Below are 26,747 nucleotides of genomic sequence, written 5' to 3' on the forward strand. Positions count from 1 at the left end.
GTTATTCAGACTGCAAGGCACTACACAATTCAAACAGATCAAAATGTAAAGAGACAGCAGTACCTATGGGGTATGCAGACACCATGTTTACAAAAACCCCCTTACCTCAGAGGCATGGCCAGCTGCACAACTTCAAGGCAGGATATTGTTTGAGGTTGAATTGCTCTGGAGTTTGCAAACCAAATTTCAACCCTCCCTGTAGAGAAGTGAGCCCTCTAATATTGTCCTGAATTCACTGATGCTTGCTTGTTTGGGTCCTGAAAAAACTCAGGTAAGGGAACAGGGATTCACTTGCACCTTCACAAACCCCCTAACTGGGAACAAAAAGCCACGGCTTATAGTCAAGGTAATTTGTAGAGCAAGTTTTCTTCTTAGCTATTCAATTGCTAATTAGAAAATAGTCAACTGGGCACAGCAAAAAAAAACCCCAAAGAATGAAACCAAAAGCTCCCTTCATTGTAGAGTTAACTAAGCACGTAAAAGCTGCCTAGAGCACCAAGTTACTACTGAAATTGCTTAACTGAAGTCAGCCAGCCAGCCTTTAAATTCAGCCAATGCATTCTGATTGATCCAGCTGTGTTCTTCAGCTTCTTTCCAAATTGAAGGATGCTGCTACAGGAACTTGAATTCATGTTCTGGCAAGGAAGCTGCTGAGCTGCCAATGTCTTCATCAGCCTGACATTTCTTTTCATAGGCAACAAAAACTCAGTGGGAGTACAGGTGGTCTCCTTTTTCTTGTTTCCATGCAAAGAAGATCCTATCATAAAAAGGTTACCAGCCTGATCGTGATGACAATTTTCTTTTTCCTAAACAGTGAAATGTCAGATAACCTCTTCATTGTAAAAAAGCATATAATTTACAGTGGAAGCTACTTACAAATTTGTGGAGTTGAAATCAGCTTTGTAAACCTTAACAGTGTGTGCACAAGAGCAATTTCAGATCTTCAGGGACCCAGGACGGTTAGACCCACACATAACCAACCTGAAGCAGCTTTGTGACAGAGCATCCAAAGAGGTTTTCTCCCGCTTGGGCATCTCTGATTGTTAACTAGGTTGTGCTATTTCACTCATTTCAACTAACCAGGAATTTTAGGTCAACTGTCTAATTTTGCCTGGATTTGTTTGGATTTGTTAAATATCTGTAGGCAGTAAACTTACTAGGCAGGTACTTTAGAGAGATGGAGGGAGGAGGACTTAAAACTGCTTAAATCCACTTCCATTAAATTTATCTGCCTTCAACCCTTAGTGTTCAAGTGGAGGCTGCCCAATTGCCTATGTTGTCCATCAAAGGTGGCCTTGACTTTGCTTGAAGCACAGACTTTGCTTTGGTTCAGACACGAATGCTGTATAGCCCCAGTGAAGCTCCCGTGGTGGGTTAACATCTGGATACAGTGCTCACGGGGTAGCTGGCAGGCAGCTGTGTGGTGAAGGAAAACAGCTGTTTATGGCCACTGACAGCAACTGCTCAGTCACATTAGTGCAGACACAGTCAACAGACTTCTTGGGAACGACACATATGACCAGACATAATGTGCAAAAATGTATGCTTTATTTTTACACCCAAATTCATTATATGAGGCTGGGTAGGAATTCTTCCTGTAAACAGCCTATGAGACTTCAAATTCAGTCGTGAAAGCTGGAATTTCTATACGCAGAGAACAACACTACAGCAAGAGCATATTTTTATCCTGGTAGCAGCTATTCAGATTTCTGTTGGTTGCATCATTCTCTGAAAATTATCTTTTTTTGGATGAAATTCCTCTTGCTTAATCTCGGACAGAAAGTGAACAGTAAAATCTGTTCAATCATTTTTTTGTCATCAATGAATCACCAAAACTAAAACTGATTTTAAAATACGTTACATGTGTCTGTAAGGAATTTACTAGGACAATATATCTCTTACACTCTGGTTATTTCATTGACTTTATTTTTATAGGGAAGAAAATCAGGTAAAGTAGTAATGGTTCACTGACTATAATTGACCAAAACCCCACAATAAATCAAAACCAGACTTCCAAAGCATTGAAATTATCTCATTTATCTTAAGGAAAAAAAATGTCAATAGCATAAAAAGTATTTTGGTCAAATTTGATGTTACAAAACATTTTTATATTTATTTAATATCATGTCTCCTCCTCTGTAGATATACTGTATATTTTCTGAAAAAATAATATGCAAACAGATTATTGCATAACACATCTCTTCCAAATTAGCCCAGAAATATTCACTAAATTAATTTTTAACACAATAAGAAAAGTGTTTTAATATTTTACGTTTGAATTCCAGAGAGTTTTATCATGTAAGATATTCTGTGGAAAGCAGCACCTATTTACTTTTTGTAAGCCATTATGAAGATGGAATTGGCCTCTCAGACAAAATAACAGAGGTGATTAAAACACAAGCTGAATAAAGGAGCTTACTGAGTGGATTCTTGCAGAGTGAGTATTTCATCTTGGCTCTGTGTGTGTGTGTGTGTGATATTTTGCATAATGGTCTACAGACCTCCTACAATTTTACTGTTACAGAATACACATATACACAGTGCTGAGACAGAGAAGTGGATTTCACATTATGTCTATGTTTATCTAGGGCTCACTGTCTATGTGGAATGAGTAAAAGTATTATTAAAAGAAAACAATTATGAAACAGAAAATATTTCAATATGCAAACAAAGAAAAATACTGTATTTTAGTTTAGAGACAGTTCAAGCATATACAGCATATACATAATAAAGCTCAGTGTTTTGTCTTTTTTTTTTTGTATTAGCTAAAGAAGCAGTCATGAAACTGTTGAATATTGGCTTAAAACTTGACAACCACCTAGTGCATTCTTCTTGCTCACCTTTTAAAAATACACAATCTGAGATGGATACATTGCACTGCTGGACTTTACAATATATATTTCAAATTTACAAAAATACAGAAAAACAAGATTTCTTGCACTCAGATACTGAGCATTAACCCTTTGAGTACTAATTCCCACCTGCAACACTGCAGAACACATTCATCTGACTTACATGTTTTTATAACATTCTAACAATTATAATTGTCATCTTTATGTACACTATTAGGAAATTTATTCCTACATTAAAAAAAAAAAAGGTAGAGTCTAATAAACTGCTAATAACAGAAAAATATCGGGCTGAAGTATGTGAAGACTTCTGCCACTTATACACAGAGAATCACAGACTGATGATCTCTCAATGGAATTTTCTATTTCCTCTCTGCGGCAATTACATAAGTCTGTGTGAAGACATGACAGCGAACTTTCTTGTGTGGCCCTACAGAACTGTGCTTTTTCTCTCATTTCTGGATGCACTGTTCACTTTCCACTGTAGACATTTTTCTCACAGCTCTATACTCCCATTCACTTTCTGAAATCTATTATTATTCTGCACCCTTCCTATTTGTAAAAAGCAGTTTTATTTCATGTAGGGATAAATCTGATGCAGTTCTGTACTGTGAGTTGATGCTTTGTGTCCAGATGTTCATGGAAACATGAAAAATCTTGCCAAGAGCCTTGTTAATAGAGAATGCTACTGACCCTGGAATGCCCTACAATTTAGCAGAAATCATGAACATAAAGAACTTCTCTGAAGGTCAAATTTGCATTAAAAGGATTAAGACAATCTGAAATTTGCTAGGGGAGGAAATGGGTTTTCAGAAAGCAAGTGGTGAAATTAACAGATGGATTCTAAGAAGGTGTGTTTTCACAAAATTACTGAACTTCCTCTTTCCTGACAACTCTGGACTACATTGATCATGTAACTAAATAGACAATATCATATATACAGTATCTCTGAACTAGAATAAGCTACTTTAAGAAAATAACTGTAGTCCTCAAAGAGTTAATGGTAAAACTGCTCTACCTTAACAGATGTGGACAGGTTACTGTGGAACAGCTTACAGATTTGTTTAAAAGGCATACTTTACAAAGAAGTGGAAAACTTGTTGAGACAATTGCTATTACACTGCACAGTGCCACGTACAATGAGTAGTGCATGCTCCGTAAAGACATTAGAGTGGACCCTTATCAAAGCTATCATATAACCTTATACAAAGGATTGTGCCACTTAAACTAGTGCAGAGTGATTTCTTTTCCTGTAGATTTATAATGCTCTAGATTAATATCAATAGGGTTTTTCACAGCCTTGTACAACACTTTTTTTTTGTTCTTTAACACATGTAACACTAGAAAACAGCAAATGGTATATCCTGACATATGTCATGCAAAATACAACCAATACAGCACCAAAGATGTAACAGAGACATTACCTAGCACTTCTCTCCAACAAGAAAAAGGACAGAACAGGGACTGTACATTACATGACTTTACAGGCCATATGCTACAGAAGATTTTTAGAGGCAGTATCACTTTTGTATATCTAAAAAGCTGCAATTTTATAAAATCCTGTTTATCATTTCTACCATAGCCACTTCTGATTAAAATCCATGGCACAGTAATAATATTTTTCTACAAAAATAAATAAGTAAAAGTTTAAGATGCTGATATGTTTATAAAAAGTGTCTGAAATTACGACAGAAAAAAAGTGAAAACAATGAATGAAAATTATGTTTCTAAAGAAATATCATTCTGTATAACAAAAGGATATTGCCTCTCTTATTCAATTGTCTAGACTTCATTTTCTCATTATCTTTCAGAATAATTTTATAACTTTCTTTTAAAAATACCTTCACTTTAAAACTGTCACTATCCCTCTTTTTTGACTCTTATTAAGAAGATGAAAAGCCGTACAATTTACTGATGGGCTACACAAACATATCATCATATTCATCTCAGAATATAAACAAAGATAATGATGGTTTAGGGCAAAAAACATGTTATGATGGCCCACAAACTACACAGTAGTTTCATTTTTCCAAGGGCCAGTTTTGATATTTCCTGTACTATCTGAGCTGTATATCATGGCTTCATGCATGTTTCCCTTGAGAATTCCGTTGTGATTTGTTGTATTAAATGGCAATGACTGTGTCCGTGGGTGCATTTCAAAGTGAGCTGGATGGTGCACAGTGTCACTTTCTGGCATTTTACCACAACTATATATTACAGTACTTGCGTCGCTACTTTCGGGCTGGTTGACGGTAGGGTATGGATCACTTTTTGAGCAGCAGGCCCTCCTGTGACCTGACTGGCTCTCGTGTGTGCTGTGGGGACTGTCTGTGTGGGAGCTGTGGATGCTGCCGTCAATGCTTGAGGGGATGTGATAGGCGTACTCTCTTTCCCCTGCAGACCTGTGCCGACTGAAGTAACGTGGCTTAGTTCTGCTTTTCAGACATCTATGAATGTGCATATTGGGTCTGAAGGTTCCCTCATTGTGGACATGAATGTGAGCCTCATCATCAAGCAGCTGATCACAGTGCATTTTTGCACAGCATGGTGTCACAGGTGACAGGCAGTTAACATGGTTCTGAACTGCTTGCAGGTTAGTGAGTTTGCAGTGGCTCGCTGCTGGGTGATTAAACACAGCTGACTTGTTGGGACACGGTGATTCCTGAAGACAAGGTGCATGAACTTGAGTGTCGCCATTGACGTTAACCTTTGGGCGCACGTTAACTTGCACAGAATAGGTGTTCCTTTTGGATGGGCAACAGGACCACCAGCAATGCCACACATCATCTCGCTTAGCACAGTGATGGATCAGGATGAAAAGCCCCAAGGTCACACAGAAGGCTCCATAAAGACAGCTAAATATCATATCCAAGAAATGACCTTGAGATACTGCAAGTGCTCCAAAGGTCCAAGTGGCAGTAAACAGGAACAAAGTGAATGCTGCGGCTCGAAGCTGAGCCTTAAATGAATGCTCATTTTCCAATAAGGAAGAAGAAATCATGGGGCAGGTTGCCTGGGGAACGGACACAGGGTCTGTAATATGACCATGGCCCACATCAGTACTTGGCATTCTCTGTGGATCTTCTGTCTTTTCCTTTAGCTCGTACTTGCGTTCAGGATGGCGCTTCAGTTGCACGTACGTGCAGAGAAAGTAAACACAGGTCACCAGCACAATGAATGCCACTGGCCCATAAAAAGCACCGAGACTGGGCTCCCAGGCCATCCAGCAACTGAAAACAACAAAAAGACAGAGTCAAGAACATTTCAGAGACCACATTAGATGTGATGGACAGCTGACTGATCTCTGACTGATATGACACAACAATATCTCAGAAGTTCAAACTGTGGAGACAGGACATGTGTCTTTAATATTAATTAAACTGAGACATCAATTTCTAATTTTTAATAGAATAGAATAGATAGGATAATTTAGACACTATTAAAACTGAAAATTTCCAAGAAATATAGGTCAGCTTAGACTCTGGAATTGCAGTGAAGTAGAAGACCATTTATGTCAACCCTTTTTTCTACTATTAAAAATGTCAGCACTAATACTTTGATTAAAAGCAAATGAGGCATAGTTTATACACTGTATGTGAGCAATAGAAATGTACAGATTTCAGATGTTTGTATCAATGAACATTGCAACAAATTCTTAAGGGTAAAGATTGTTCTTAGAGAATTTTCTTCTTGCCAGAGAACAGCCTGAGTACCAAGAGAGCCTGAAAAAAGACTTCCAGTTGAACTGTCACCACTTTTTGCAGTGAACAGACCTGAAAGATATATGCCATTTCTGAATTCTGCACTGTTTCTAGAGTTGCTGGGAGTTCATCCATGTCAGTTTGAATGTCCTCAGAAAAATTAAGGAAAGTGATGGTCTCTTTGTGATTATGCTACCTTGGTAGCATAATATCATTGTAGCATGATCATGGTTTGCTAGGCTTTAAATAATATAACCATAACTGTTTTAGAGCAGCTTAAATTAGCTCACAGGCCAGTATGAGTCTAAGAGGACTGTCTTAAGGACGAATGATCTGATCGAACAAACACGGGGGAAAAAACACTAATGAAATCCTACATGGAAACTGGCAGAATATGGGTTAGAGGGAGAAGGAATATTTGCCTGGTTTTGACTCTTCTCTATGATCTGCTTTTAGCCATAGTGCGGACAGGGAACTGAGCTGGTAGTACAGCCTAGTACAGCTGCTATTATGTTCTTATATCCTAAATATTGCATGGATTTCTGGAAAGACGAGTAAGTTACTTTATCTCTTGGACAAGAAGTAATGGGCTTAAACTGCAGCAAGAAAGATCTAAATTAGATTTTTAAAAAAGTTTCTTAGCTGTTAGGACAATTAGGATAATAAGCTGTTGGAATGAAATGTGGTCTATCCATTACGGGCGCATTTAAAGTACCTCAGATAAATAACTGTCAGGAATGGTTTGGATATAGCTAATTTCCCCCTGGGTCAGAAGGACAGACCAGGTGATCTGTCATTATGATTCCAGCTCTAAAAGTGACATGGTGTGACACTTCACATTCATTTAGGCATGTGTGATTAGTTGCAGTTTCTCCAGTTCCAGTGAGAAAACTTGTGATATCAGATTCTTGTCGATCCAGAAATTACCTACAAGTTACTATAAAAAGGGCAGAATGACTTTTTCTGCCAGGCTGAGAACCTCTCAGCTAAATAGAAACAGTCCCACTGGGTGTTTCAACAAGAAACTGCAGAATAACGACTTTGAATTTTTGAAATCTGAACCTTAAACAAAAACATACACACATGTATTAATGAACTTAAAAACACTCCCAAGAGTATTTTTCATATACACTATATAAGTATATATAAAATACTTATATATTTTTTATATGAGTATAATTTGCTGTTAGACAGGCACGAGAAAAGATTCTCTGAAAGATATTTGTGAAAACATAGGTAAATTACCACCTATAGTTAATTGGATAAGCAGAGAACACAAAGCTATGTGGATACTTGAAATACATTTGAATGCTGTGTATTTGATGCAAAGTAGAGAGTGGAATGCTCCTGAGTGGAGCAGTCTCATGGGATGCTCTTATTTCAAGTAGAATCTCATCGTGGATCACTTACAAAATCTATTCTGTAAAAAAAGTTCAAGTTTGTGCATCTACATTTACCTTACTAATACCATAAAAAATTAATAAGGCACATAATTCACTATGCTGCCATTGAATTAGAAGCTGTCATTTTGCTCAGTCTTATAACCATTCCTCATCTGTCCCTTGTTTTCTGTGCACACTGTGGCACCAGGTATTGATTTGCTACATTAACATGATAAAAGAAGTATAATATCAGTAACTGCACCAAAATGAAAAATGTCTCATCTTTATGAACATAAATAACAGAGTTTTGTAAGACACTGTTGATTATAAACTCGCTGATTAATTGGATAACTTTGAATAAGTATATGAGTTGGGCCCTAGGCAGAGCAAACAGTTAGCCATGGTATGCACTGATTTCTTATTGGAATTTAAATTTCAATTACCTACAAAAATGTCTTTAAGGAGCCAGATGCTCACTCATGAACCATTCTCCTTGGTTGCCACTTTTCATGCCCAGAACACAACCAGTTTCAAATGTGTTACAATAGATGCTCAAAGCGTCTAACTAAGAGTGATGTCCTCTAGAGTATTAGTGCTGCCAGAGTAGTAAAATATCCATTAGTGTGCCAGTCACTGCCATGCTGATGTGTTACACACACTGTATTTAACTTTGCAGTCTAATTCACTTTCTGCTACGCTTTTATGGAAAGACTTATTGTACTTATGGATACCTCATGCTTCATGCCAAGAACTAAAAATAATGTGATGCCTGAAGAGCTTGTGCAGTTCTACTGAACACCCACCTACACACAAGGACACAAGAGGATTATGTCAGGATTGCCAGATATTGTGACTGGAACATTTCCAGGTGGTGGAAATTCAAAATATTTGGGTTTTAATGAAGGGGCAGGAGTGGAGGAGGTGGGAAAGGGATTTTTGCTTGTCCTTTTCTTACATCACTATTTGTAAATTGCTCTAAGTCACATGAAGGATATTAAATCAAGGTAGATAATAAAACGAAAATATTGAATTAATCAATAGATGTATTAGATATGCTACTCATTAGGCATTTTTAATATCTTTCACTTATTCAGATGTAAATGAAGAGTAATTCTGTAAATGAAAGGTGATTGTATTGACAGTAATGGAGTCAAATTGGTGGAGGTGAAGCAGCAAGCTCCAGATTAAGACATTGCTCTTTCATGGCCAATATTTAATAGAATTTCATAACAAGTATCATCCCAAATTGCATGCCTGTACCCTTTATGAAGTCAGCTACATTTACTGGGATAAAAAAAATAATATGTTTTCCTTAAAAGTTATATGATAGTAGTTCATACTTACTATGGTGCATTGCCTTCAATCCCATAATTATTGATATTGGTTGCTGCTGTAATCCCACAGATAATGAACGGAACTCCACCACTAATCAGGTAAAATCTGTTGAGAAATAATAACTGATATTTTAATTTGCCTGACTTGTAGTTGAAAATACTTTTAAAATAATTGTACCTTCTTGAAATATTTTGGGAATAAAATATTGCTGAAACATTAAACATGTCTCTAAAACCAGAAAAGCAAAGAATGAAGTATTGTCACAATAAGCACTGTGCTCTATGAAGCAAAGAGCAGAAAGCCTAATATTTAGTATTTAATATTTATATGGACCCACTTTTAACAAACTCTTGATTTACAATTTTAGTAAATGTAGCTACGAAGTAATATGAAAAACAAAACATTGTCTAATGACAGAACCTAAATCCTAAATAAAGTTATTCCCCTCACCTAGATACTTATATTTAATAGTTATTAAATATAATAGTTATTAATATGTATAGTTAAATATATATAATATAATAGTTATATAATACATAATGTAACATAATAGTTATTAATATGTTAATAATAATAATAGTTATTAAATATGTAAGCATTATAAATTAAAAAAAATTCAGGCAAAGCAGCTTTATTCACTTTAACATAAAAATGTTCCCAGGGAAATTCAGTGAAATCACAGAAGCATTTTCATATCTCCCACATGATAAAAGAAAGGAAGCTCAGTTAGCCAAAGAGAAAAGGGGCAGTCCACTTGGTAAAACGTTTAGATTTATTTCTGCACAGGGAAAAATCTGAAGAAATTGGGAGGACTTTGCATATACCTCACTTTCTTCACTCTTTCAATACCCAGCCTTGCAAATGCATTAAAATGTGAGTGCTTCTAAGGCTTCAGCAAGATCTGAAAACTGTTAATCTTTCGGTAAAGACAGAAAACACAGAGCTTCACACCCCTTTAACAGGTTAAATGCCACTGAACTACTTGGAGGCAGCAGTCATTACAATGTAGGATCATTAGGCTACCTTAAAGTCCCAGGGGATCTCACAGAATTTGGCATCCTTCATGCCTGTGTCCAAATTCAGCAAAATGAACCACCATCACGTTTTCCATTTATATAAGCAAAACACAAAATCATGCCTGGAGCACAGCATTGCCACCACTGTAGTCTCTGAGGTGGAGAGCATCAGCCCCCATTCCTGCAGCTGGAAGCTGCTCAGTGGCAAAAGGGAAAATGTTCCACTGCACCTAGAAGCGCAGATGGTTCTCTGAAATCCTGACTCATTTCCTGGCTTAACCAATGCTCCTCTGTTGGCAGACAAAATTAATTTCTTTTCAAGCCTCTTCTTTGATGTGGATACAGTATGCAGGGATACAGACACTTCCGAGTCACTGCTGCTATGTTGTCCCTCAGGTCTAAGAGGAACCTGGTAATGTGTGGGACACATTCACAATCTAGCCACTTGTTTTCTATAATGTATTATAAATATTAGGAAATTTCACAGTCATTGCAAGGTAGGATTTTTTACACAGAGTAATAGTAAATAAGATTAAATAAATCAGCATTTAATTCAAGCCCAGAATTAGGGTTAGAATTTCTTAACCTCTTTTCCCACCTCCTTCCAAAGCAGAATTATGGGTCATAACATAAATTTCATCTTAGTATTTACAGTCAATCTTTGTCCTAATGGTCTAAACTGTAAACAGATCAGAGAAAATCATATTTTGCATTCATCAGGAAGCCCTTCAGATTTTATAAATTCAAAGTCACTGAGTATATGTTTTTTCTTCAACTTGGCTTATTCTGAAGATCTCAACAACTCCAATGAACAAGCTGCCTGCCTACAAAATCCATTCATTCACTGCACTTTAATGATTGTAAATACCTTCTGACATGAGCATGTTGAATAAGCTACTTTAATAGCTTATTATTATTTTTAAAAAAGACCTTTTCAATGGCATTTTTGAAATTCAGGAAATTACTAGGGTACAGCAATGAGGCACAGAAAAGTGAATCTCAAATTACGTAAGAAATAGTAAGGAGCAGAAAAAATAGGAATACAGAAGCAAGTACAGGAAACTGCATTTCTAACTCATCTGAAGTGATTACACCATAGAATTTACCTAAAATGCAACCTATAATTTCATTTTTTGCAGTGCCACCACTTTTTACAGATTGGATACATACATATAAATCAATTCTTATCTAAAGTTTCAGACAAACCAGTATTTGTGCGTTAGATAATCTACTTCACAGCTCACACTTTAAGCAGGCTGCTGAACACAACAGCAGCAACAGATGTTCTGGAAGCACTTAGCTACACAGTGCTGCAGAAATGTGGCACAATCTGGCCAAATTCCTGTTGTGGCTCAGGGCTAAGGGCAAGAAAATACATTCTAGAAATGACACAAGGTGAAGTCAAATGTTTCAGTGTACCTGAGGTGCACTGTACTGATATCCAGCACATCACACTGCCTCACTGAGGGGGGGGGGAGGGGGAAAAAAAGAAAACAGCAAATAGAAATGATGATGTATACAAATGATTCTGCATTGGTGGGCTCAGGATTCTTGAAGCTGTTGAATAGAAGAAAAGTCAGCAAGAGAGGAATAGGATTAAAATAGACCAAACAGAAAACACAATCAAAGATAAAGAAATTAATTGTAAGAGCAGAAGTGCATACTCTTGTCCATTTTTGTGAGCTCATGGATACCTTAAACAGTATATAAACAAGAAAAGACCATATTGCAAAGTCACCAAAGAAAAGACACATTGATCAAAAGGTTTCATATACATGTTAGTTGTGAGGAAGTACACTTGAAATGAATAAATTTAGACCAGTCTTTTCAAACATTACTTTTAATGCAAACATTAGTTGTTATCAATTTCTTCTTTTCATGCAGATCAGATAATAGGGCAAATAATTCTGAAGAAAAAGCTGCAGTAGAATAGGGCATAAATAAAAAGTGACAAAACATAGACAATAAATAGCTATTCTTCATACTTCTAGAAAACCTTTATCTAAGAGAATCAAAGGGTTGTTAACATTAATTAATTTAGCCCTACAGCCCCCTGTGTGGTCAATAAACAATGGTGTCCCTGTTGTACAGATGAGAAAACAAGGAGAGATTAGGTGTTGAAGGCCATGCAGAAAATGAAATTCCTTAACTCCCATCCTATGTTTACACACAAGGCACCTGTCTGTTACTGTACATGAAGGGACTGGGCAAATCATGGCATCTAGGATTTTGTCTCCAAGCCCAAGAAACCCAATTACCCCTCTCTCGGTTCAAGCAGGGGCAAGAAGAACACAGTGTTATCTGAATGAACCTCTGATTAGGGTGATGCCTTCCAAGTATTCACTAAGCCTTGCCAATGCCTGACTTTTGGAGAAGCCTGTGTGTGCTATTTGCCATGCAGCCCTAATACCACCATTCACTTTGGTATAGCCCCACCTGAGCTTGTTCACAGAACAGGTTTTCCAGCCCAGTTAAAGTGGTCCAAGTGTAAGGGTTTTAACTGGAGAGATGCTGGGTTCTGCTTCTTATGCTGCTGCACACCCAACTTTTGGTCTCTTTCAGCCATACAAAAGGAAAAAAAGTAACGGGTGATGCTCCTGTCCAGTAAGCTTGTTCACAGTATAAAGCAGTAACAAAGCTGTACCAGAAGTGTAGACTTGTAGACTAAGAAAATACATGCTTTTCAACCATCTTTGTCCCTCACCCCAAGAATATTTTCTTATTTAAAAAAAAAAAAATTCCATCTTTTTCCTATAATGTTTGCCTACCTTTTGTTTACTATTTCCTCTTATGACTGTCTTACAGTTTTAACACTTTAAAGGTCTGTATCCTTTAGTTCAGTAACCAGCTTTTGTCTTCAAATTACCTTTTCTACTTCTGAGCTAATTTTCTAATTTTTCTCATTACCAGTGGACTGTCTCCTCTTCAAAAAAGAACACGCAGTAACCCAGAACCAATTTCATCTGCTTGTGTTACTCTTCTACCATTCAAGAACACAGACAGTGATACTCAGGCTACCAGTAAGGGAACCCCATATGCAGCAGTAAGAAGAGTGATGTGACTGTTAAGATGAAGGCAGACAACACAGAGAGATTGGCTGTAGTTGTGCTGGCCATGCATGCAAATCCTTAAAGACTAGGAAACCCCAGGGAGAAAACAAAAATTTATTTTCCAGCTAAAATTTTATCTTGATAAGCAGTTAACTTACATAATATTTTCAAACTGTTTTACGGGGAAAACTATAAACTATCTGTGGGATGATTTGGGGCTTTGAAGCAAGTGCTAAGCCATTGCTCCAACAGCCCTTGGGAAGAGGTTTTCAAATTTGTACATTGTTGTTGCTGGCCACCCAGGGACATTCTGATGATTCCTAGCAGGCTTTTACATCAGCATACATTTATTTACTGAAGCTCATTCTATCACATCTTCACTAACATTGTTATCCAAGCTAATTAGATTAAAACTAGCCTGGTAGGCCTCAGCAGGGTGCACTCGGACCTCTCGCTGCAGTGCAGCAACACCTTCGGCCTGAAAACCAGGCTGTGCAGACATGAGCAAATGATGGGCAGTAAGCTGAAGGGGAGGAATCACATTCCTTGAACATTCCAGGGAACCCCTAAGTTTCCGCTGCAGAGACTGCCTGAGACCAGCAAGTACAATATTTTTTATTGCATGCACTGACATAAACACCCCCCCCAACAGAGCAGCAGACACTGCCTGGGGTGATGCCCCTTTGTTGACATCCTGCCTTACTGTTTTTCAGCTTCCTTTCGGCAAGAACTCCTCTTGTAAGGCGAACTCTACCACAAAATACTGGGAGCTACACAGCCAATCTGATAGAAACAGGATAATGTCAGCAAGAATGACTGCAATAGCCTGCAGGCAGCATCCATACTGATAACATACAGTATATTCTGCTAAGTTTATTTCCATAAATGTTACTCAGTAAGTCAGCAAGTAAAAGGAGAGTTCTACCCAGTGATGAATTTCTTGCTTGAGTGTCTGGCTATTCTCTAGCCCAATTTTTTCCAGATTAAGAACCTTGACTCTGAATTTTTCCAAAAAAGGACCAGACCTTGGCTTTAGAAGTGTAATGCAAGACTGACTATAAGGGTTTTTTCTGCAGATGTTGGCAAAATGGCAATGTATCAGGAAGTGATTTTAAAGCTTCAAATAGTCTTTATTGCAGATATTACTTGATTAAAATGTACACATATTTAACTTTATTCCTCTCTGCATGCACAAATCTAGAAAGGTACATGTTAAATATATATGAAGATACCACCAAAGCATTAATTTATTTTATTTTCTGCCTGCAGTACAAAAAAAAAAAAAAAAAAAAAAAAAAAAAAATCAGTTTAGCTTTACTTATGTTTAGGGCACAGTTCATATAAGAAGAGACGTCAATCTACTAGCCACCTGCAAAATAAACATCAAAATAAAAGAAGGGTCACAGCAAGACGACTTTCCCTTTTCTTTTTCCTTGAGCTGGGATTTGATTTAACATCTTTGTAAAATGTAATCCATATAGAAAATGGTCATTAAGTTCTGAGCTAACCAGATGCCACAGTTCAAGTACCCAGGAGGCAGGCAGAGAAGTAGCTGCTCTGTAGAAAGCTGAATTTATGAGCCTGATTTTCAAATTATTCTTCCTGAATTTTTCATGCATCACATCATTTTGTGATCCTTTTTCCTGGGAATTTTGATAAATAAAAATAAGGCTTTGTAGAAATTATGGGATTTTGAGAATATACTTTTCCTTTATGAAAAAACCCCAACAATTTAAAATCCTATTCCCAGATAGTCTTGACTTACAAACATATTTACAAATAATATGCTTGTTTCTCTTAACAACCTTTTTGAAGAGAAATAACCTATATTTCCTTCAGAACTTTTCTCCTGTCTGCAAAGGACATCTAAATATGGAGAATACAGATAAAAAAAAAGACAAAGAATCAACTAATAATGCTAAAATAAGCTTTAATTTTGTGAGTCAGGCTTTAAACGGTACATAATAGCAGAAGTAAGGGTTGTGTGAAAACCCTATTTATCACCTTTTATGTGCCAATATTGTTATTCTCTTAACTGCCTATTCACAGTCCACTGGTTTTTTTTCCAGAAGACCTTTCACTCATTCAGCACAGAAGAAACAAAGGTCACTGTACAGGTAGTTATTAATTTAATTTATATATACCCCTTCTTTCTAGATCTTAATGCAACTTAAGAGCTTTGCAAACATTAATTAATTAATCGTCATAATGTCCTTGTGAGAATATGTATAATCTTTTCCATTTAGAGCCAGACACTAAATTGCAGAAAGATGAATTAAAAAAATTGATTAAGAAAAGTCTCTGCAGATTTGTCTGCTCAGCTTAAGATGTCCAGGCCTCTATCTGACAAAACTAGTCTCTGGTTTTTTATTAAAACTGGCCATGAGAAAGGATTTTAAATACTCTTCTTCATCTGTCCTTAAAGAGTCATTGGAACCTGGGCAACAAAGTGGGACAATGTTAGTCAGTGTCAGAAGATCTGAAACCTCACCTATCAAATGGCTGCAAACCCATTTGCTTCTCTCCTGTGAGCCCAGTGCACTGAATATTCACTCTGTGTCTCTGCCTTCCACCCACGGCAGATGATGTCTCAAGCACTGCCAGGCAGGGTGAGAGGCCCTGCTAGTGGAGGCAGCACTGAAGTGATTTATATTCACCCTCCTTGGTTAACACCCTTCATGGTGTATGCAGCCACTAGGTCTTAACTGGAATTTTGCAGATGAAAAGGAATTTACAGGTTGATAGTACGGCTGCAGTTTGCTTTACCAGGACCATGGGAGACAGTCTAAGCCAGCAGAGAGGACAGAAAAAAAAAAATGCATGTAACAAAAAGATAAAAAATGAATTCAGGAGCTCACAAAAAATGTTCAGAGAAAATTTAGAAGAAAGAGAAAGGAGATTCATTTGCATAGGGATAACTGTATTGTCTCTTGGTGAGCTAGACTAATTGAAGAGCTATTGTATCTAAGAAGCAAGAGACACCTTTTTTTCTGTACTTTATTGGAGAATGCCTTGGGGGCTGCTGGAAATCAAAGACAGAGATGATTCTTACAGTGTATTCCATGCTGCAGTTTAGCTCTGCTGACTTCTATTCCTGCTTAATTTAATGAATAAATAACTTAAGTCAGGGTAAGTAGGAATCCATGCTGAATGCACTTCTGAAGGAAAGAAGTAAGTAAAATATTAAGAATCATGTTGATGAGAAAGAAAATATATTTTTTAGTATTTCTTACAGATTCTTTATTTGAAAAAGTTCAAAAATATGATGCTTATAGAGAGAAAACTGTTTATGACAATGCTTGGAGAGAAGTAATGGGAGGAGAAAAAATACTCATGCTTTGAGTATTCTTTATTCGCACCATCATTCTATCCCTAGAAAACACAAAAAGCCCTTTCAATTCTGTTTCCACAGTTAATTTCTAGCAGTAAAATGGCTGATACTCTTGTTTGGAGGTATTCATTGCTACCTCATTTTTCCAGCCATTTGACTACTCTGGCGTAGAGCTGTTAGCTGAAATCATTTTGCAGTTCCAGTCTACTGAATCAAACACAACTGCTTCACCGAGCGTTGCAGTACACCTCTAGAAAGTCAATTACCATCAGGATGTCCTTCTGCCTTTCAAAGGGGAGAAAAGAACCATTAACTATCAACCCTCATCAAGACAAGAAATTTTGATAGCAGCCTATATGTGACAGTGGCATTTTATATAATATGAAAATGAAAAGTAAAGCATGTAAAGATAATAATTGCTGTACTCCTATATTGTCACGTATTTAATACTCAGTTCACTTTATATTAGTATCAATGTCCTGTGACTGTCAGTAGAACCACCTTGCATTTTAAACAGAAAATATGGATTTCTTTGGTTTTACTTGAGGTGATATTCATTAAGGCTGCCAAAGGAACCAAATGAAATGACTAACAGGAGGACATATATTTTAATTTGGTTTGACTGTGAAAGTCACTGACAGGGGGTTCTGGTCTATGTTCTCCTATGGCTAAACTTTTAAATCATATTTTTAAAAAGGAATTTATGTTAAGCCTGTATTTTATTATGACAGTCACTGACATAACTTCCTGAATATCCCTGTGTTTCATGCATTGTTGAGTTTTTGACACTTGCTTTTTAGGCAACTTTTTTTTCTCAAGAAGAATGTTATTTCTTCCACAGTAATTTAAAAAAATTTAAGCAGACCATTCAAGTCCTTGTTTTGTAGTTCTGTAATTTTTAGATCACCTGAAAATACACTATTTTTAACTTTCACAGAACGAGAACCTTTGAGAGTTGATTCAGAGGTTATTTATTCACTACTTGATGTATTTTTGGATTTCGGTATGAAGTATAATTGTTGTATTAAAAAAAAGATATTCAGAAGCATTAATTTTTATTATGAGCTATACTGACAAGTTAGAGCTAAATAATTTCAACTGCATGAGATTCACAGGTAACATAGGAGTAATACTCTTAGTTTTATTTTCTGTTAAGCTCTTTCACTGTACACGCAGAGAATGAGTCAGAAAATATTAATGACCAAGCCATCAATGTCATGAAGTTGGGGACTTTACTGGTAGATCCAGGTGCCTTGTTCTTAGATTTTCTCAGCTAAGCATTTAAGACAGATGTGTGCAAACAGACAATGAAAAGAGAATACAGGAACTCCTGGGAAATAGCTCTAGAGAGATTACTCTAATTCTATTCTTTTAAATTCATGTATTCTTTTTCTCTTATATAAGTCAATGATCTTATATGAAGGGCGAGATCTTTGCCCACAGTCCCAGAGGGAGCTAAAATTGTTTAGAAGAAAGTGAAAAATACAAGAAACACTTCAAGGATGTGCATTTCCAAAGAAACTACATTGTTAATTTGCACATTTTTGGCAAGCCTTGTATCTTTTGATGCAAAATTAAGCCCCTTCCAGTTCCAGAGGGCAGGTGAGAAAGAATCTTAGCTTTTTATACTGAACTTTTATGTGGGCACGAGAAGAACTGAAATCTGATTTCCTACAAATTTTACAATTGTCTTTGGTGTCTAAAAAGTTACAAGGCCCCTTTGAGATCTTTCCCATAGTTATGCCATCTCTCTGTAACTTCAGCCTTCCCTTATGTCGAGGTATTTATCTTTGTTATTCACCTGCCCAGCCAGTCATGTGGAACCCAGAGAAGTTTAATGATCTCTATCGATCTCAGACCAGCTATAGCCAAGTTATTAGACATGAAAAGTCTCAATGACAGACATCCCTAAACAAACTATTTCTTTAAGGAGATCAAAATATAAATAAGAATAGATTTCCATTTTTCCATTACAGATAATTATTGGCAAAATGTGAACATTTGAACTTTAATGGTTCAAAGCTCAGCAAATAGGAATCTTAAATTCAGTGTTTTCACAAATATCATGCTTTTCTGCATTAATACCACAATTTTTCCTTTAGTTTATTGATTCCTAAATGATGAATGTTAGTGTTACTACTTACAGAGAGAATATAGTAGTGAGAAAGCTAAAAAGCATATTTATCTCTTCAGCTGGCTCTGAAACGTTTCAAGCATTTTTACAGCCTGTTTGACTGATACAGGCCATTAAAGTAATCAGTTTAGGAAATTTAATGTTGTCCATGAAATCTGCCATTTCTGAAAAAAAAACCCCAAACTGACTGTCTTCAGTGAAAATGAAAGTTACAGCTTCAGACATAATTGTATGTAAAACAGCTGAATGCATCAGCTGCTTTCTCTCACATAGCAGCGACTGGGTTTCTACTGTTTGAGTCTTCTCAGACAGACTTTAAAATGATGCATGTTATGGCCACCATGCAATATACATATTTTTAATATTGATATGTTGATATTTGATAGGTTGATATGTATGTCCTCATAAAGTGTTTTCTTATGAAGTTTACAAAACAGTGGTAAATTTCATCTCTCTAGATTTGTCCAGCATATCCTATGCATATACTTAAATGACACCCATACACCATACTCAAGACATATTTATACTATCTATGTATAGAATATACATGAAGGTATCTCTATTGGCTTTTAAATATTAATACTTCAAAGTATTAAAGCATTCTTACTGTTTGTGAGAATTTTACTAATAAGTTAATAAATAAATGCCTCATCTTCAAAGTATTGTTAATGATTAGGTGCTACATCCCCAAATTTAAACATTCAGTGTTTCAAGCTTCTGTATCTCTGGGTTTACAATTATGTGCTAATCACAATTTACTGCTACCTTCCATTTATTTAGGTAATTGGGTTTATTTTCAACTGCATGAATCTAAAATCTAATCACACAGCTATAGCAAGATGTATCCTCAGGCAAACTGAAAGGACAAACAGTCTTGTTTAAGACATGAAGAAACCACATACTAAATAAAAATAGTATCATTTTGATTATTAAATCTTCCTGGTCTATGAGAAGTGTTCAGTCACAAACCCAGAGGGCCATTTAAAATTGAAAAGCATTTACGCAGAAGATCCATGGAAACCACAACACCCTTTCAGTTGAATCTTTTCAGCTACCAAGCTTTCAGCTCTCAAACCCACATTTTTAGAGAAGAGATCAAACAGTTTCCCAAAAGGAATTTTTTCTGACATGAAAAGCATACACACAGGTTTTGAATTCCTCTAAAGGCCTCTGTGGTAAAGGAAGGGACTCTGTCTTTTAATTTGGTACCCATTTTAAAATATTTTGATTTTTTTTTTCATAGTTCTAGTAGTTTTAGGCTTTGCCACAGGTCATGAGTTGAGGAGGGAGCATTTCTTAAAGTTAAGAAAAAGTAGTAAGTACCCTTAGATGTCAGACACGACGTTCATGCACACTGATGCTGCTTTCAATCATACAGAAAACCATCTGGAAACAGTCAGGTAAAGCCAAGACAAGGCACAGATGTTAAAATCCTAAAATACAACCTCAGCGCTTTGACATATAGATACTGAAGGCACTACATTTTTTCTTTATTTACCAAGGCTGCACAATGAAAAATTGAAAATAAAGTATTATGTATAAGGTGCCTGTATAAGTTAAATATGTGCCTTTTTGGGGTTTTTTGGTTGTTTTTTTTTTTGTTTGTTTTTTTGTTGTTTTTTTGTTGGGTTTTTTTTGTTGGTTTTTTTGTTTTTGTTTGTTTTTTTTTTAATTTCTACCCTCATATTGTCTTTGTTCACAAATACTTGCTGAGAAAAAAAAAAAATCTCAGTCCTTATATAGAGCAGCAGGACAGCAGAATGCTTCCCTCAACAATTAAATTGCAGACCACAAAGACTAGAGTTACTGAAAATTCATGCACCAGATATCTAAAATGTGAAGCTGCAAAATATGGGTCAGGTAAAAAATTTAAAATATCAAGATAAAACATTTCAATTTTTTTCTATCAGAATTTTTTCTGCATCTCTCTTACATAATCACTTCTAAATCTTAAGTTTATTTTCCTTCTCAGAATAAGAAGAAATAGCAAAACAGTTGTCATCTTCCATGAATGACAATCCAGTTTTACAGCTGACAACATCCGAAACATGCAACTACACTGTACACAACCACTACTTACACTTTAATGAACTAATACAAAAAGAAAACAGCAGAAATCCAAAATCTATTAATTTCATTAACCATGAATAACTCCTCTCCTTGAATTTTTCTGGTGGTATTACAACATTTTTGAGCATATTTATTACCTCCTTTCTTTTTTTCCCTCAGGAATCCTTAGCAATGACTTAGCTTTGTTTTCATGCATTTCAACTTGTAACATATTCCTCCATTTTGCTGGAATTGGGTGATTTTTTGTGATTTATTTCAGACCAGGTTCGAGCCCTTACATTTCATGTTTGTGGTCCATTCAAGATGAAAGCTAAAAGGACACAGAACTGGGATGAGAGGAAGAAGCCCACACAGATTTTCAAAACTGGTCTAGGTGAGAACTTGAGCTAACTTTTAAGTTGCATCTGCTTTGAACGGAGACTTAAACTAGATGATTTACAGATGTTTCTGCCGATCTTACTATTTTTATGATACTACGATTTACTTACTATTCATTGTTATCTTGTCAGTCTTATGAGAGTCCATCCATACCAGCTGTCCATGCTGAGAGAAGGCTTCTTTAAACCACTGCTCTTCTAGTATATATCAGTATGTAAACTGAAATATATGCACTCCTTAGAGAGCAGACTAATTCACAGTTGAGTGAAAATTCCTAAATTTTCAAATATATTCTGAATATTTTTCAATATAAGCGTATTTCAAATATTTTCTAATTTCAAATATACTTCCAATATAAATTTTCAAATAAATGTCTCTGAAGTCTGAATTCTTTAGAAGAGTACAATGCATTATCAAAATGTAATCAAGATAGGACACAATCAAACTCAGAAAGAGACCCTACTTTACATCCCATCAGCAATGCCTACACCTGTGGCTGTAGCCAGCCAAGAATAGTTGAAACCAAGGAGAAATTTATGCTATGTACAAATCCCATTATTATGTTTGATAGGTTGTGCACCCATTACTTATATAAGTGTCTTATCCCCACTTGCTTTTATCAAACTCCATGAGATGCAGACTTGCTTGATTTTGTACTACACAACTGCATTATTCTTTTTCAGAAACTAATCTACCCTGTAAAGAACCTTAGTGAAGTTTCATCCTTAGAGTTTGCCAAAAGGAGAAAGCCTACCTTTGTTTTGTTTTGTTTTTGTGGAGAAAATATTATATTAGGATTTATGCAATGTTATCCACTTCTACAACTTCAAATTTTTCATCTTGACAGATATGCAGGTAGCCAAGAACTTAAAACTTAGCAAGCAGGTTTTATTAAATGTAACAAGCAGCAGGGAAGCATTAAAATATACTGAAGATAAATTTTTTTTTAGATGGTTTTAAGACATTTGGTTTCTTTCCGGAACACCTTCTCTTTTACAGTCCATAGGATGTAATTCAATCTGCTAATCTAGGAGCAGCAAAGAGCATTCTTTTTTAATGTTATATTAGAAAAAATACTATGGATTAGCCTTCTATTAACCCATAGAAAGAACTGTTCAATTAATGAATCGATTCTACAAAACCATGGAGATTTAGATTTATTGACAAAAATTCAGGTTGACATTTTGTCCTTAATTCACCCTATTCAAAAGTAAGAAACAAAGGTAGAATTGCATGAGTTCATGAATGTCAACCCTGATTTTTAACTTTAATGTTGAGGGGTTTTGCTGTTGTCGGTCTTAGTCTTACTAAGTTGAGCTATGGAAAATCTTTTATGTATGATGATGGCATGAACATTTGCTTTTTCCTATTGTTTAAAAGCTGACATACACAGAAATCTATTTCTGGTGATCTCTATCCCAGATTTAAACCAGAAGCAAAAGGAAAGGTTTTTCCATCATATATAAAAAGGTCAAAAGGTAAGTTTTTAAAAAATCATAGGGTTTTTTGAGCACTCAACCAGAAGTGATCATGAAACTTTGGAAAAAAAAAAAGGAAAAGCAGAGATAGAGTTACTTTTATAAACATTAATTGAAAAATATTAATTAAAATCTAGAAATGGTATGTCATTTACAGAATGTTACTAACATGGAAAAAAAGAGATTTGAAAAGGAAAAAACAGCCATCTTCACAAAACTGTAAGAGCATCTCATTGCTCAACTTCCCAGGTCAAAAGGCTGCCTGGCTTTGCTAGCTACAGTACTTGTTATTTGATTTAGCAATGCCAGAACCTCAGAAGGAAATGTTCTCCCTAGTTGGGAAACACTCTCTTAGAAGCATGAAGAGGGAGTATGGGTAACAGGTTGCTTCTTCAATACTTCTAACAGAAGTCTAGGAGATACATGAGCAGATAAGTTTAATGTCATTCTTATATAAGACAATAACACGAGTACGATAATCCACACTAAACAGTCCAAAATGCCTTACCTACAAAAGACAGCCAGCATGGGGTAACTATTCTGCAAATAACAGAGATCATGATTTGCCTACAGCTTTGAGTAGTGAGAAAGAGTTTTAGAAACATCAGCAATTCCAGAAATCAAATTCCAAAGGGGTATGCATACATTTTTCTTGGAAATGAACTCTGCCTGTAGAGGTACTTTTTTTTCTGGAGAGGTCTAGAAGTTCATCCAATATGAAGAAGCAGCAAGATCATGTGACTGACCACTCACGACTTCTTCTTGACATTGCTAATGAATATTCAAAAGTAGATGCAAATGGCCTCCAGTAATCATAGTTCTCTTACCTCATAATCAATAGATAAAACAATACTAGGTATCTCTTATTATCAATAGATAAATAAATCAGGTATCTTGTGTGCTCGTTTTTTTTTCGCCGAAAACCTCACAAATGTTCACTTTCCGATAAAATTGTGAGGGATTCTCTGAGAACTAAGTGTAATCCAATAATAATGGCATTACCCCTTTGTCTGAATGAGTACGCAATCAATACAGACATAAAGTTTAATCTGGATATTCTGTTTTACTAAGGTATATTAGATATTACATATTGAAATTCTTTTAATCTGTATCATTAAAATTACAGAAGATAAGCAGTATTTTTGATCTATGTACCAAAAATCTTGTGACTAAATATGTAACTCCCACTGAAAACCGTGTGAGTGCATGTGTTTCAGAGCAGAAGGTGGCCTAATTTTTTGTTATGTTTTATACAGTAAGGTGGTACCTGAATAAAAATACCTGCAGGATCAGCAGCCAGTTTCTACAAGACTCATAACATTTCCAAACACTGAAGGCATATTTGGAACACATTAGCTTCAAAGTCTCTTCTGTCAGAATTCACTTGCATAATGAAACACAGGAGTTTCTTATGAGACCATTGAGGCTGTAGGAATTCAGCAGCAAGTAAGGGTTGAAAAATGAAAATACTGTTAGGAAAAGTCCTTGGTTTACTAGTAACAGAACTGAACATCAGGAGATCATCTAGTCCACTCAAAAGCTCTGAGTCAGGGTCACATTAAACACCTGTTATGACTGGTCTGGCCTTATCTAATCTATGTTAACAAATTGCTTGGGACAGAGTTCCCACAGCCTCTCAGGTAACCTGTTTTAATTGCCAGCTATACTCATAGTTTGAAATATTTTCCTATTATTAACCTATTTACCCCTTGCTACAATTTAAGATTGTTATTCATTGCATGATTTTCTCTTTAATGACTTCTCATTTGGAATTTTTAATGAACACTAACTTGAAAAGAATCATCTACATTTCCAGTGATGGGTTTCAACTACTTTTGATGTACAATGTCAGGGAGATCAGTGGAAGTTTATGTATAATTTTCCATGGTGCCTCAACTCAAAGCCAAGTGAATTAAACTAATGCAGCTTTTCCTCCCAAGACTTTTAAGCCATCCTTCCAAAAAGGCATAAACCAGAGATTATCACACTTATTTGACAGGAAGTAATGCATAGAATAAGCCAGGCCTGAAATTGAATTTGCAACAGTTATACTAAATATGCTCCAATATATTTAATGTAATATGCATATGTGTGGATTTCGCCAGTTTTGTTTGTCCAAGCAATATGTTTTAATTTCCTTGAATTTTGCTATTTATTATATTAATGAAGAAAAATAAAGATGAATATTAATATTAATAAAGAAAAGTATTCTGAACCATGAAAATAATGTATTTATAACTATCACTGATAATTTATATACACATGCATAAAATATATATTTGGGTTTTGCTAGTTTATTTTAAGATAAGCCATGTGCTTTTTTTGTTTAGCATTTGCTCTTAGAATCTAGTAATATCTTCTAGTCAAAATTACTTCGTGGAATAGTGGCAATGTATTGGTAAATGCAATACCTACTATGTCCTATGCCACGCTATAATTTAATGATTGTACTGTACTGCAGTTATTATCAGACTATTGCACAATCCTGTATTACACTGGTTGGCTGCCTGCAGCGTTCTAGTTTCTGTGACATTGCAGTTTATCAGTCTGCACCACATACTTCATAAATCTTCATGACTTACATTTTCTTGCAACATCACGGTTTTCATTACAGTTCAGCTGGATGTATACTGATGCCTGCTTAAGACAGGTGTCCCGTAACAAACTAAGTTCTATCTTTCTCACAGAATAATTTTTGTAAGGAAGAATTTGTATCTAATGTGACTAATTTATCTCACTAGTTAATGAGTACAATAATCTACCATTAAAAGTCAGATAGTTTCTTCTGTAATTGTGGTGAATATAATTTCATGCAGATGGGAATGCTTAATTCTTTGTCCAAACAATTACAATAAGCACACTTGAAAATATCTTATGCATTTATCTTTACAGCATTTTTGCATAATCAAGTTTAATCTATATGACACCAGAGAGTCATATGAGAAAATATTTAGTTCTTTCAAATCTGATAAAGTTTTCTACAAAGTCCCCACTGGAGTCTGAATATATCATCTTCTAAAAATCCTTGAACCTGTAAAATTTCCAATCAGCGTTTTACATTTTGCCTGGAGCAGCATATCACAGCATGGAGCATTTTATCAAGCTTACCCACCCTCTAACTTACCCTCTACAATTATGTATATGACTAGCTCAAAGGGATAGTGTGACAAAAATTCTGAATTTCCAGGAAATACCTAGATGTGAACTCAGGATAAAAGCAGCTGAAAATTTGATCTAATAAAAAGTTCTGCAGATCAGCATGCAGCAGTTCCAGCCTTTCAAAGCTGAAAATATCACAGAATTCATTATAAGTCTTCATGAAGCTCACAACTTTGAAAGCTTGCAAATACTGTAACTTAGATAGTAAAAATTTCTAAGTCCCAAGCCCATAATTTCCTCATTAAATGACCAAGTATCACTCAGGTGTGGTCATTGTCTTTTTTTGGCTATGTTTGTCAATAACTGTAGCACTGGAGAGAGTTTCAGTTGAACAGACCTGTCTAAGTGATTTGCTTGTGCTGTTTAAACTACTTGTTTACAAGTAGTAAGTTGTCATATGTTTCTTCTGCAATAATTGTAACCCATTTCTTTCCATCTATACTAAGTAGCTCAGACACCATTCTTTAAACAAAGAGAAAAAAACTTCACCTTCTACTTTAACATCTCTTCAAGATTTGGTACTATTGTATTTCTACCCTGAAAAGTGTCAACATCGTGTGTATCTTTCCTATAACTTAGCTAATGAAGTTATGACAGTAACAAAATCCTTTTTCTACTTCGATTTTGACATGCGCTTGAACTAAGTTCACATCAAGGAGGAGCCTGTGCTCCAGGGATCATTCACTTAAAGTATTTGGTAGTGCATTCAGGACAGTTTTGAAGAATAGTATTGCCAACTATGCCATGAGAACAAACTTTTGAGATAGTTTCAGTTGGAATTTTGATTCATAAGCCAGATGCAGTGGAACTACAAGCAAAGCAGATGGCTCTGTTATCATCTTGCTCGTAGTGACTCAACAATTC

General features: G+C 35.8%; 1 protein-coding gene across 1 annotated transcript in view; it reads right to left on the bottom strand.

Moving 5' to 3' along the window:
• Nucleotides 1–1,526: 1,526 nt before the first annotated feature.
• ADGRA1 (adhesion G protein-coupled receptor A1) overlaps nucleotides 1,527–26,747 on the bottom strand; it is a 162,741-nt gene continuing 137,520 nt past the window's right edge. The window contains exons 6-7 of the mRNA XM_017726085.1: nucleotides 9,277–9,372; nucleotides 1,527–6,079 (exon numbers count right to left, since the gene is read on the bottom strand). Coding sequence (XP_017581574.1) covers nucleotides 4,858–6,079; nucleotides 9,277–9,372 — 1,318 coding nt within the window. The 3' untranslated portion in view covers nucleotides 1,527–4,857. The remainder of the gene's footprint in view (nucleotides 6,080–9,276; nucleotides 9,373–26,747) is intronic.

This window comes from Corvus brachyrhynchos, unplaced genomic scaffold (assembly GCF_000691975.1).
Source record: "Corvus brachyrhynchos isolate BGI_N302 unplaced genomic scaffold, ASM69197v1 scaffold61, whole genome shotgun sequence".
Taxonomy (NCBI): Eukaryota; Metazoa; Chordata; class Aves; order Passeriformes; family Corvidae; genus Corvus; species Corvus brachyrhynchos.